This window comes from Dreissena polymorpha, chromosome 2, assembly GCF_020536995.1.
Source record: "Dreissena polymorpha isolate Duluth1 chromosome 2, UMN_Dpol_1.0, whole genome shotgun sequence".
NCBI classification, from domain to species: domain Eukaryota; kingdom Metazoa; phylum Mollusca; class Bivalvia; order Myida; family Dreissenidae; genus Dreissena; species Dreissena polymorpha.
Genome location: NC_068356.1, coordinates 106,926,840 through 106,939,432, shown reverse-complemented (window position 1 = coordinate 106,939,432; position 12,593 = coordinate 106,926,840). Strand labels below are relative to the sequence as shown.

General features: G+C 35.1%; 1 protein-coding gene across 1 annotated transcript in view; it reads right to left on the bottom strand.

Annotated features, from left to right (window-relative positions):
* The window catches only part of LOC127868398 (uncharacterized), a 44,053-nt gene that overhangs the window by 19,395 nt on the left and 12,065 nt on the right, over window positions 1-12,593 (bottom strand). The window contains exons 2-4 of the mRNA XM_052410149.1: window positions 9,609-9,656; window positions 9,200-9,265; window positions 8,335-8,700 (exon numbers count right to left, since the gene is read on the bottom strand). Of these exons, the coding sequence (XP_052266109.1) occupies window positions 8,335-8,700; window positions 9,200-9,265; window positions 9,609-9,656 (480 nt within the window). The remainder of the gene's footprint in view (window positions 1-8,334; window positions 8,701-9,199; window positions 9,266-9,608; window positions 9,657-12,593) is intronic.

Sequence of the window (12,593 nt, the reverse complement as noted above, 5' to 3'; positions counted from 1 at the left end):
AATGTTGTTTTTAATATAATTAAATAGGATCAATTGATGAATTAATTCAGTTTGAGTAAACTTGGGCTGGGTTGTGGAACTAGAGTAATTTGTTGTTTTTAATCCAATTATATAGGGAACTATGTAACTGTCATAAAAAAATATGCATTCATACGCATATAATCCAATTATTGTATGTCACTGATATTTTCAATTTTACTAGTAGCTTATTAAGACTAATTAAAACAGAATTAGACTTTCCTTACAAAGTATTTCATTATTAATAATAGCTAATGTAATCAAAATGTATTGATATTTAATAATATAATAATATAATTAGCTAATGTAATAAAAGAAAATATTGATATTTTAATAATTTAACTCAATGATATTAAAAATATTTAAATTTGCCCCAAAAAACTAGGGCAGGTAGATAGGAAGGATTTTTTGTTTGGAAAATCAACAGTGTTGTCAGTGTTAAATATTTGTAAAGCTTCTTCAACTTCAGTTTTACATTTTATGACCTGCAACATATTCTATCCTAGTTTATTTTACTATGGTAAGTCATTAAAGTGTTATTTATTTTTATCCCCACGCTTTTTGAAAAAAAGGTGGGGATATTGTGGTTATCTCCGCCGTCCGTCCGTCCGTCTGTCTGTCTGTCCGTCCGTCCTGGCCACTATCTCCTCCTACACTAAAAGCACTAGAACCTTGAAACTTACACACATGGTAGCTATGAGCATATGTGCGACCCTGCACTATTTGGAATTTTGATCTGACCCCTGGGTCAAAAGTTATAGCGGTTGGGGTGGGGCCGCGTCAGAAATTTTCACTCATTTTTTTAGGTTATTTTACATTTACTTCTTTATTTCTACACCGATTCACTTCAAATTGATACTGGACCTCTCTTATGACAATACGGTCAATCTCAACCATGCATGGCCCCATTCCCAACCCTGGGGCGCCCCGCCCACATAGGCCACACCCACCAAAATTTCCATTTACAATAATTTTTTCATTTCTACACGGATTCACTTCAAATTGATACTGAACTTTTGTTATGACATTAGGGTCAATCTCAACTATGCATGGCCCCAATCCCAACCCTGGGGCGCCCGCCCACATAGGCCACACCCACCAAAAAATTCCATTTACTATAATTTTTTCATTTCTACACGGATTCACTTCAAATTGATACTGAACTTCTCTTATGACATTAGGGTCAATCTCAACTATGCATGGCCCCATAACCAACCCTGGGGCCCCGCCCACATAGACCACACCCACCCAAAATTGCCTTTACTATAATTTCTTCATTTCTACACCGATTCACTTCAAATTGATATTGAACTTCTCTTATGACAATACAGTCAATCTCAACTATGCATGGCCCCATTACCAACCCTGGAGCGCCCCGCCCACATAGACCACACCCACCCAAAATTGCCTTTTACTATAATTTCTTCATTTCTACACCGATTCACTTCAAATTGATACTGAACCTCTCTTATGACAATACGGTCAATCTCAACTATGCATGGCCCCATTACCAACCCTGGGGCCCCGCCCACATAGACCACACCCACCCAAAATTGCCTTTTACTATAATTTCTTCTTTTCTAAACCGATTCACTTCAAATTGATACTGAACTTCTCTTATGACAATACGGTCAATCTCAACTATGCATGGCACAATTACCAACCCTGGGGCGCCCTGCCCACATATGTCACACCCACCCAAAATTGCCTTTTACTATAACTTCTTCATTTCTACACCAATTCACTTCTAATTGATGATGAACTTCTCTAATGACAATACGGTCAATCTCAGCTATGCATGGCCCCATTACCAACCCTGGGGCACACCTAGGTCAAACATTCGGCGTGGGGATACGCGTCGGCCTCTGCAGCGCCATTTCTAGTTCAACTATATAATGTGCTAATCTCATATAATGAATTGCTACCCCATTTAAAGATGACACTTAATCTAAATTCATTAATACAATAGTTATAATTGTTTATTGTAACATACTATTCCACTAAAAATGACCGTCATAGAACATCAATGCTGTGCTTTTATTAAAGTTTTCATTGATCTCAATTATTTAAAGAAAAAAATCAGGCACTTATAAAAAATATATAATTAGGGTGTCAAAATTTAACAAACTGAACAAGTCAATTTGCACTTCTCTTGCAATGCAAATGGAGCCACTTGAAATATCAAATTGTTCCCATACTAGTCGGCAATATAGCTATGACATTGTGTCTATTCATAACATGCATCAGACACACCTTCTGAAACTTTTTAGGCGGTTTTGAAAACGCTATTTCATTGCAAACTTTCGTCAATAAAGGATATCTGTTGTTATACAACCGAAAGTGAAAGTACAGTTTAAAACAAGGGACAAAATTGTCACAAAACCAGGTTTTCATTGTGAAAAAAAATCTGATAAAGGGAGAAAACTCAAACTGAACTTTTGAAATGAACAAAAAAAATTAACCCGCAGGGCTTGCACTAAGAAATAAATTTTGGAAGTCCTGACTTCCTGCCCTTTACTTATGGAAGTCCCACTCAAAAATGTTGGAAGTCCAAACAACTTCAATGTTGATGTTAACGGAATGTCAACTGCGTAAATGATCACAAACTCTTCCCATCCATTTTGGGTCACTGTACATCTGTGAAAGTAACTAGATATATCATACAACAAGGCGGAAACTACCCTAGGCTTTAAAAATAGGGAGAAGTTTGGAAAATCAGGGTATAAGTTTGTGCAAACAATATCGACAAAACATGTTAATTTCAAAACATTTATTATTTCTATCATTTTACTATGTTCATTTGTAAAAACAATAAATTCTCATTAAAATCTACCTAAATTAAATTATTTATTAATTGATTAATAATCATAACACATTTAAGTCATTCAACCCATTTAAGTAATTTGAGATATGTGCGGTTGCAAGTTTTCATCACATATTTATTGTCATTTTATTATCCTCACCCCTATGACTGCATTTGCAACAAAACACAATCTTAATGAATGGTCATGATGGAGCATCTAGTATATCTATTACTGTTTATCCGAATACTATACATGTCCGAAATATGTACGCTTTATAAATGCCTTACCAGTTTAACTTTAATAATCCAAACGTTCCTTGTTGTTATCTGGTTTAACAAACCTTATCAAATGTTTGTTAAATCCATTTAATGTTTTCTCCATTATTGAATCAACATTACTTGTAATTTGAATCGCCAGCTTTGAACTGAACGCGGGTTGAATGTTACAATAGGTCAGCCATTTGCAATGTCGAAGGTCATGGCGTAGCAATTTAATTCTACTCGGAGAATTTATATCTAATCCAGGAAATGTGTTTTCTGAATGTTTCTGACTAGTAAAATGACATGTTAGTATAGAAAATGAACTGTGATTCCAGTTTATATAAGATGGTTATTACTCGTAATTATCGGTGGATTGACCTTATCGCGATGACGTCATAAAAGGGGCAGTCCCTTAGCGACGGTGAAAACAATGCCCTAGATACGGTCGATTTACTACGCTGATTGAGCACCTCTGCTGATATTTCGTCAATTGCATTCCTATTGGGAAGTCGATAGGTAATTAAATGTCATGTAATTGGTGTTTAAGATGTCTTTTGACTATTATGAAGGGTTAGATTGCACTTCGAAAGCCCGATATGATCAGAAAATAAAACTAATTGGACTTAATGAATGTCCGTACAAAATGCAAGCTGGATGTTGGAAAAATGACCCGACCAAGTGGCCGATGATCGAGTACGGCGACATTCATGATTAACTTTCTCACTGAGACACCGGGTAAATTCGTTTATTCTGTAATAATGGGAGTATCCTTGTAGATGTTGATGTAATGAGTATTGTCGTTCTTTTCAGGGTTCATTCATCTTCGAACATTATAATTATATTTCTACTATGTCAATTTATCATGCTAATGTGAAGCTGTAAAATACGTAGGGACATCTGGTACATGACTTACTGAAAGCCTTAGTTGTATTGATTGTAATAAGTACGAGTGACAAATATTAAAATGAACACACATATATCTGTATAAATATTTGTTTTTCAAACATTATTTACCCCCGTTGCTGTCAAACGTAATTTCTTTTTTATGATGTCGATCGTTTATTGTCGTAACATTAAATCTTAATACGGAATGACGTCTTTTTAATTAATTGATACACGCTAAATACGTTACTTGTTTTTTTACGTAAATTTTATAATTATTAAATACTTTAAAAAATTAATCGGGCTAGTATCTTTACGGTGTAAATTTCTGATAATCTAAATTGGACATGACTTTATATTTGACCATATGTCACATATCTAATTTAAGCAACTGTTAAGTACATCGGCGTTAATTATTCATCCAAGTGACTGCTTAATACTACCAGAAAGAGGAGACATGGTGGCATCTATCGTGTTAAATGACACTGTCTGGACCATCCAGTGTGGTTTATGACACCTTTTTGTCAGTTAAGTTTGGACAATATTTGATCAAAATAATATTTGATCAAAACGAGATTATCAGTTATGCAAAACAAAGGGGCAATTAAACACCAGAATACAAAAGCTTACACGATTTTATGACTGATGCAAACAATCAAATGAAAAATATTGCATTCAATTTAATTAAATGTTTATTTAAGGTGTCAGCGTGTTTTATAAAGCAACTGTATATTCAATTATTTCGGCATTTAAAATTTGGCTTAAATGACTGCTCAGTATGACAAGAGATGACATAGAGGTATCATAAATTGTGTTTAATGACCACATGTGGTTTATGCAGAGCCCCAAGTATAGGTCCCCAGCTGGCTTTATGACACCGTGTTTTCTTTGTCTGTACAGTATCCGATCATAACGAGATAATCGGTTTGTGATGAAGAAAGGGGCATTCAAATATCTAACATGCGGAAACAAAAAGTGTCGAAATTGGTGTGAATTAAATAAAAATAATAACATTTATCATGAGAATTTATTTAATACGTAACAAGGTAATAAGGTAACAAATATAGAGGTTCAAATCAGCTACTATATGTTGCATATATTTAAAATTTATTGGTTGTTTGTTTTCATCCTTATTTGTGTTCGTTCATTAAATTAAATTTATTATGAAAGAATTTCAATTTCTGGGTATTTTTATTCTAAAAAATGTGCCTTAACTTAAGAAAATTGCGAGCAGTGTTAAATATTTCAATGCAAATAAAATGGCGACAGCGCTTTTGTTTTCACCGTTGTCAAGGGGCATGTAACTCTAACTGACGCAAGTGTCCGGATGTTGCGATAAGGTCAATTAACAAACTGAAAAAACTCGCGGGACCTAATACGGTAGTGAATCTACGTCATTAATTAAACTTTGATCAGTTTTGTTTTTCTTTAATTATTTTTGCCGTCTTTCTTTTACCGTGCCGTCTGCCCCAAACCAGCAATTATCTCCTAATCATTAGACAACATGCGACACGCGCAAATAGGCACGAGTGTGTTGTTAAAGCAACCAATATTAAGCGACTGGTTTGTCACGGTCAATTTGCGATCCGCGCGGGGGTAAATTGTGTAACCGTTAGATAAACAACACACAATAAACTTGCTAATCACCTGCGGGCGGTATCAAATAAAAGGAGGCGAAGTTTAGACTTATCGAGACGTGTGCAAAACACATTGAGTCGGCAGAAAGCAGTGTTGATTGAAGTATTATTTTAATCGACAGCTTACGTTACGGGTTGCTATTTTCGGCGTATGACCAATTTTAAGGAAGTATAGTGGACGTCATGGGTTTTTGTTATCGGCGTATGGAAACAATTATCGGGCGTAATATACGGCCGTACGCCGCTTAGTGCAAGCCCTGATTAACCCCCTTTGTAAGTTTGTTTTTTAAAAAAATCTATTTTTAGTTGTGGCGACCTTGACATTGGAGATATTGACGTGATTCTTTCGTGCGACACACCGTCCCATGATGGTGAACAAATGTGCCAAATGATTTTAAAATCTCACAATGAATGACATAGTTATGGCCAGGACAAGCTCATTTATGGCCATTTTTGACCTTTGAACTCAAAGTGTGACCTTGACCTTGGAGATACCGACGTAATTATTTCGCGCGACACACCGTCCAATAATGGTGAACAAATGTGCCAAATGATTTTAAAATCTGACAATGAACGACATAGTTATGGCCCGGACAAGCTTGTTCCGCCCGCCCGCCAGCCCGCCCGCCCGCATTCGCCAATCTAATAACCAGTTTTTTCCTTCGGAAAACCTGGTTAAAAATGAATAAAAAGAATTGTTGAAAACTAACGAAAATTTTAATTGATACTAACATAAGACCGTAAGACTGAACAAAATAATACTTAACTTTTAAATCATAACATGAATGTTTACTTATAAAGCAAATTGTTCATACATCCGCGGACTTCTTTGTGTCGTAGTCATAAATGCCTCCAAATGGAGGTGTGTGATGCGTCTAAGTATAGAGGTGACAATAACGTAGTGACGTCACCATCTATGTATAGAATGTTACGATCTAACTTGGTCCGCAAAATCAGCTTCCTTGATTGTCTGTGACGCTCCGACTGTGCTTGATTTACTCGAGAGACTTCAACGTCTAATCGACTACATTAATCCAGTAGATTTAATCTATAACAGTGCTCGATAGTCAAACTGACTGCTCCAAAGCTGTGAATTAGTCATGCGTGAATAGCCCCGTGTTAGTATCAATCGATAATGCCGGAGGCTATGTTATACCAAGCGCACTTTTCGGTCCGCAATGTGTACTCCTCCACTATAAAATCATTACTTCGGAGACTTTTGATGAAAAATTCAATGTTATTCTTGTGGCAATTGTGCATTGCACGCATTATTCAGTTATATCAAAACATATATTTTTACGCATAATTACATTTAAAATCACACACAAATTTATTCTTTATCGTTTTCGTCTTAAAGATAATTAGATCTAATTATTAAAATAATTACCGAGACGTATACTCATTTAACAAAATGTGAATCGCGTATACGATTTAACGTTGCTATGCGCACCTGTCGCTTACATCATTTGACATTTTATCAACATGGCGGACTATTCAGAATTAAATTGTGACTTGGCAAAAATGGCAAATAACGTCGTAAACGATCGAATTAACAATAGAGATTATACATTAAAAAGGAATTGATGAAATGTCTGTGATAATCAACGATGCATAATAATGTTTTAGATAGCAACAACATTATTTATTTATTTGTAATCTTCTCGGTGGATGTATGTCACGGAAAGGAGTGTTTGCATATTGTTAGCGATCAATTTACTCGCAATGTTATTTTAAACATCTGTCAAGATTATTGTTAGAGAATGGGATAAGACAAACATGGTTTCATTTATATGTTAGTGGATCTGTGTATAATCAGATTCATATGCATATATTGCTTTATTATGTTTGTCGTGCTGTACAGTTTATTGAAACAGCATGGAACTTAAATGTACATTGCAAGGTAAATATATTAATATAAATCATAGTAAGTTAAATACATCTATTACCATTAAATGTGCTTGTTTATATGTTATTTTTTCTACAACTGCTTCTGATGCGATTACATGTTTCCCCGTAATTCAGGTATTCCGGGAACGTTTTTGTCCTTTTTTGCCTAAAATGCCCTTTTTGAAAGTAATGCGCCATGCCCCTTTGCCCTCCTGGGAAAAACACTAACTGACAGACAGACTGACAGACAGACTGAGTGCAAACCATAAGTCCCCTCTGGTTTCACTGGTAGGGGACAAAAAAAGTACCAACAATATATTTACCGCTTTTAATTCTTCCATACACAAAAAGCCACACTCTTAATGCCAGTAAGAGTTACATAACTTTGCCTGCACAATCCCCTTATGATAGTAAGTAAGTGTCCAAGTATGAAAGCAATAGCTTTGATACTTAAGGTATAAAGTGGACCTAAACACAAAACTTAACCAAATTTTCAATTTTCTAAGCATAAAAAGGGTACATAATTATGTCAAAATGCACGCCAGAGTTATCTAACTTTGCCTGCCCAGTCCCCTCATGACAGTAAGTAAGTGTACCAAGTTTGAATGCAATAGCTTTGATACTTTATGAGAAAAGTGGACCTAAACACAAAACTTAACAGGACACTGACGCCGACGCCAAGGCAATGACAATAGCTCATAGTTTTGTTTCAAAAAATAGATGGGCTAAAAAACCGAAATGTCAAAACAATATTTAAAAGCAGCTTACAAGTAAACTATCTTTGTTTTGTATGAGACTTCCATAACATACTGGTAATTTGATTTAATGAAAACAGTTGCATCATACCTGAATAACAATAAGAGCATTAGATTTCGGTTGTGCAGGGGGCGAAGCAAAACCAGTGCCCAAGTTTCCCCTTCCTCTGCCCCTGGGATTCCAGCCCAGTCTTGGTCCACCATAGCCCCTCTGGAAGCCTGCTGGGCCATGAAACCCTCGCTGGTAGCCCCCTCTCCCTCTCAGGAAGTATGGCTGACTGTGTACAAACTGACCTGGGTTTGCTTGAAAACTTGGCTGACTCTGTACAAACTGACCTTGGTTGCCTTGAAAACTTGGCTCATAAAGTACATTGTGCTGGTCTGCAGCTTGTTTCCAGGCAACCGGCATATGGGCAAACTCTGGATTATCATCAACATAATTTCTGGAAATTTGAGCCTAAAGACAAAAGAAGAAAGTGAAACATGAATATGGTATATAAATATATACACAATTCAATGTCATGACTAACCATATGTACATAAATGGCTCTTCCTTTTTCAATCTATCAAAAATATTGTATTTATTTTTCATTATTTATTTATTCAAAGACGCCTGGTGAATTGCTCTATTACTTAGATAGACTAAATTAGTCTATGTGATCACGTTTAAATTTACAAGGTGATTTACCTAGCTATGAAATTGAAAATATAATTATATCTCCTGTTAATGTGTCTTTTTATATAATCACATCATTTTAATTCGTTAACATTTGTGTATCCCATATATTTGACATATAGTACCCGTAGTAATCATCACAATCGTTACATGACAGCACTATAAGGACGTAGAGCATTCAGTAAAACGCCAACAGTCACCAAGACACGAACAGTTCTTTCTGTATTAAAACAAATTGAATGAATAACTAACACTACAACCATCTGTCTACCACAAGTACCTCAGATATGTTGATCTGGCCAACAGTGGAAAGGACCTGAATGCCTTGTGGGGCCTGGGGAGCTTTCTGCAATATCAACATATACACAGAATATTTCAGACTTCATGAAAATGGCCATCTGCCATGGTTATAGAACAAGGCTTACACAAAACCTGTAAGGCATGGATATGTGTTTACTAGAAAGTAAATGGTTGAACACTGACATGTGCTTTGGTAAGACCATGAGTAATAATAGTATTTTTGTATAAAATTGCATACATGTATTGACATATACTTCAGCACAATAAGTTGACAATTCACACCGTTTGTGACACAGCCTCCAACTGAAATTTATCATACACTTAAAAAACAGTATCTTACTTTGGAGAAAAAAGAGCACTACTTTGTGGTCAATATAATTGGTACATACTGGCTTCAATGTTGCAAGGGCCGCAAGTCGTAGACTCTCCAAGTCCTCCTGTGTGAAAGAAGATACACAATAAATCATGGACACAGATGCTTTCAAGAGGCGTGTTTTGATGCAGTAAGGCATGCTGCCAACTTTATATACTCATGTGCAGACATTTACTACCCATATTATCTTAAACAGACATCTCATAAGGTTTTGCAGTAAATTAGGTAGCATCTTTTAACATTTTAAAGGGGCTTGTTTACAAACAAACCTGCATGACTAACTCTTTTTAAATCTGCAAGAAAACATCTTGCTGCCAATATCAATCGAATTTCCGTAATTAAAAACTCTAACCCTAACAATATTTTAATTTTATTTTTCAGAGGTTAAGTGATTTTTGTTTAAAGAAAAAATACGACAGTGATTAGAAATAACAGTGATATTTATTTTTGTGTCTAAAAAATTACAATTATTAAAAATAGTATGAACTTAATTGATTGTTACTTTTGATGGTATGTCTGATCTTTGTTTGTTCAAACTTGATTTAATTTTAGTGCCAACTTACCTGTTTGCAGACTTAATAATAACTAAGAATGACAGACACCTGTGTTGTTTTGGTTGTGACCAGTTAAAAAAATTATTTGGATATAAAAAGAAAATGCTGAAATAAAGTTAAGACTTAAGTGAAATATGATTTTATATTCAATCATTTAACAGATATATAAATATGGTGTTTACACGCAAATGAGTATTTCTCAAGTAACGTGACAATACTGTGTTGCAAGCTTATAGGTTACAGTATACTTAATAATTTTGGTGTGCAATTCTATACCCTCTAAAAACATGAACATCGTTTATTTAAGTGATCAATACGGAGACCCCACTGTCGCTAAGCACAGTCGTCGAAATTCGCACTAGTCCGACAGCAAAAAACTAGTATTTTTTCTTTCGGGCTTGTAGGAAATCCAATATTACAAGCCTGACGTGCTTGTACAATTCATTAAACAGAAAACAAGTTCCACTTTCATTTTCAATATTTGTAAACAAAGTTTTGAGCTGTTTAAATCAACAGTCGCTTATGTTATAACACACTGCGCACACGTGCTGGGCAATCAGCCGATAATTGGATTACTGCGCATAAAGCGCATGGTTTTGTGGTTCACGGATTACTATTATGTAAAATAAATGTTTTGCATTGCGTTCGGGACACAGAGAGTAATGGCTGAACAGTTGTCATTCCAGTTCGTCGTTGAGGAATGCGAATCTGAGGTAACTGTGATTGACGCATTTGTCAACTGGCTTTTTGTAGAATAACCTGGCACTTAAATGCTTATATATTTTCTGGTGGTTCAGGTTTGCTCTCTCTTTCACATGGATATATGGGATACATTTCTGCTAATTTTTTACCTAAACTTTATGTATATATTTATACGGACAAAAGTCCGCAAAGCGGGCGTTGACCGTTCATACATATGGAAATTTAGACCATAAAATGACATAAGAATACCACATATGGATGCGTCTCAAAAAAATTTGCCACACAACATATATTTTCGCAATGCTATTTATGACCTTGAACAAATCAAAAACACTTTGACATATGCTAAATCACATGTAAATACATACCTCAGGAAAAATTATATCAATAACATCATAATTGTGTAGCGAATCGCACTAAATATTCTTGCATTATTTGTTTTTCTTCGCAACCGTTCCAGAATTAAGTCATTACTCAATCATCTCCCCTGAATACTCTTCAGTGGGTATAAGCCGAAGGATTTACAGACGTTTCGCGCCCAAGTTATTTCGCACCCTAGTTATTTCGCCCCCAAGACGTTTCCGCCCTGGTCGTTTCGCACCTGATCGTTTCGCCCCCATACTAGCGGAACACTAGTTGTTGAGTAGTTTAATTGGTGACCATTATATAATTTTAATAAGAGGATATTTATCACGTCAATGATTAAACTTATAGTCTAGACTCTAGAGTAGTAACAAAAAACTAAAAAGAAATAATTTTTCTGACCTATTTATTCATTTGACATACAGTAACGTAGAATAACAGTGTAAAACAACGTGATAACACATACGATATTTCAGTAGTTTAGTTACATAAAACGACAATGAAAGCATTCTTTATTTATATATTTTATGAAGTACATAAACACAACAGCGTATAAACAACACAAAGAAAAGTCCGTAGAGTCTATTTGTTTATTTATTTGGCATAAAATAACGTAGAATAACAGTGTAAAACATCGCGATAAACACATACGATAATTCAGTAGTTTAGTTACATAAAACGACAATGAAAGCATTCTTTATTTATATAGTTTATGAAGTACATAAACATAACAGCGCATGACAACACGAAGAAATGTCCGTAGAGTCTATTTGTTTATTAATTTGGCATAAAATTAGAATTTAAAACAACGCGATGAACACATTCGATATTTCAGTAGTTTTCCGCAGGCACGCAGGTAGGTGAGTTAGACAGCGTACATTACTCCATGTCTGGCGGTCCGTATAGTTTTCCGCAAGCACGCAGGTAGTGATGGATTATATAATATTTTTTTATAATAAGTAAATGTATATCGTTTTATTAGTAAGACAAGTACATAATAGAACAAGTTGATTTATCATTTCATTATTAATAAATAAACAAGGGACAAAATTGTCACAAAACCAGGTTTTCATTGTGAAAAAAAAATCTGATAAAGGGAGAAAACTCAAACTGAACTTTTGAAATGACCAAAAAAAATTAACCCCCTTTGTAAGTTTTTTTTTTTTTTAAATCTATTTTTAGTCGTGGCGACCTTGACATTGGAGATATTGACGTGATTCTTTCGTGGGACACACCGTCCCATGATGGTGAACAAATGTGCCAAATGATTTTAAAATCTCACAATGAATGACATAGTTATGGCCAGGACAAGCTCATTTATGGCCATTTTTGACCTTTGAACTCAAAGTGTGACCTTGACCTTGGAGATATCGACGTAATTA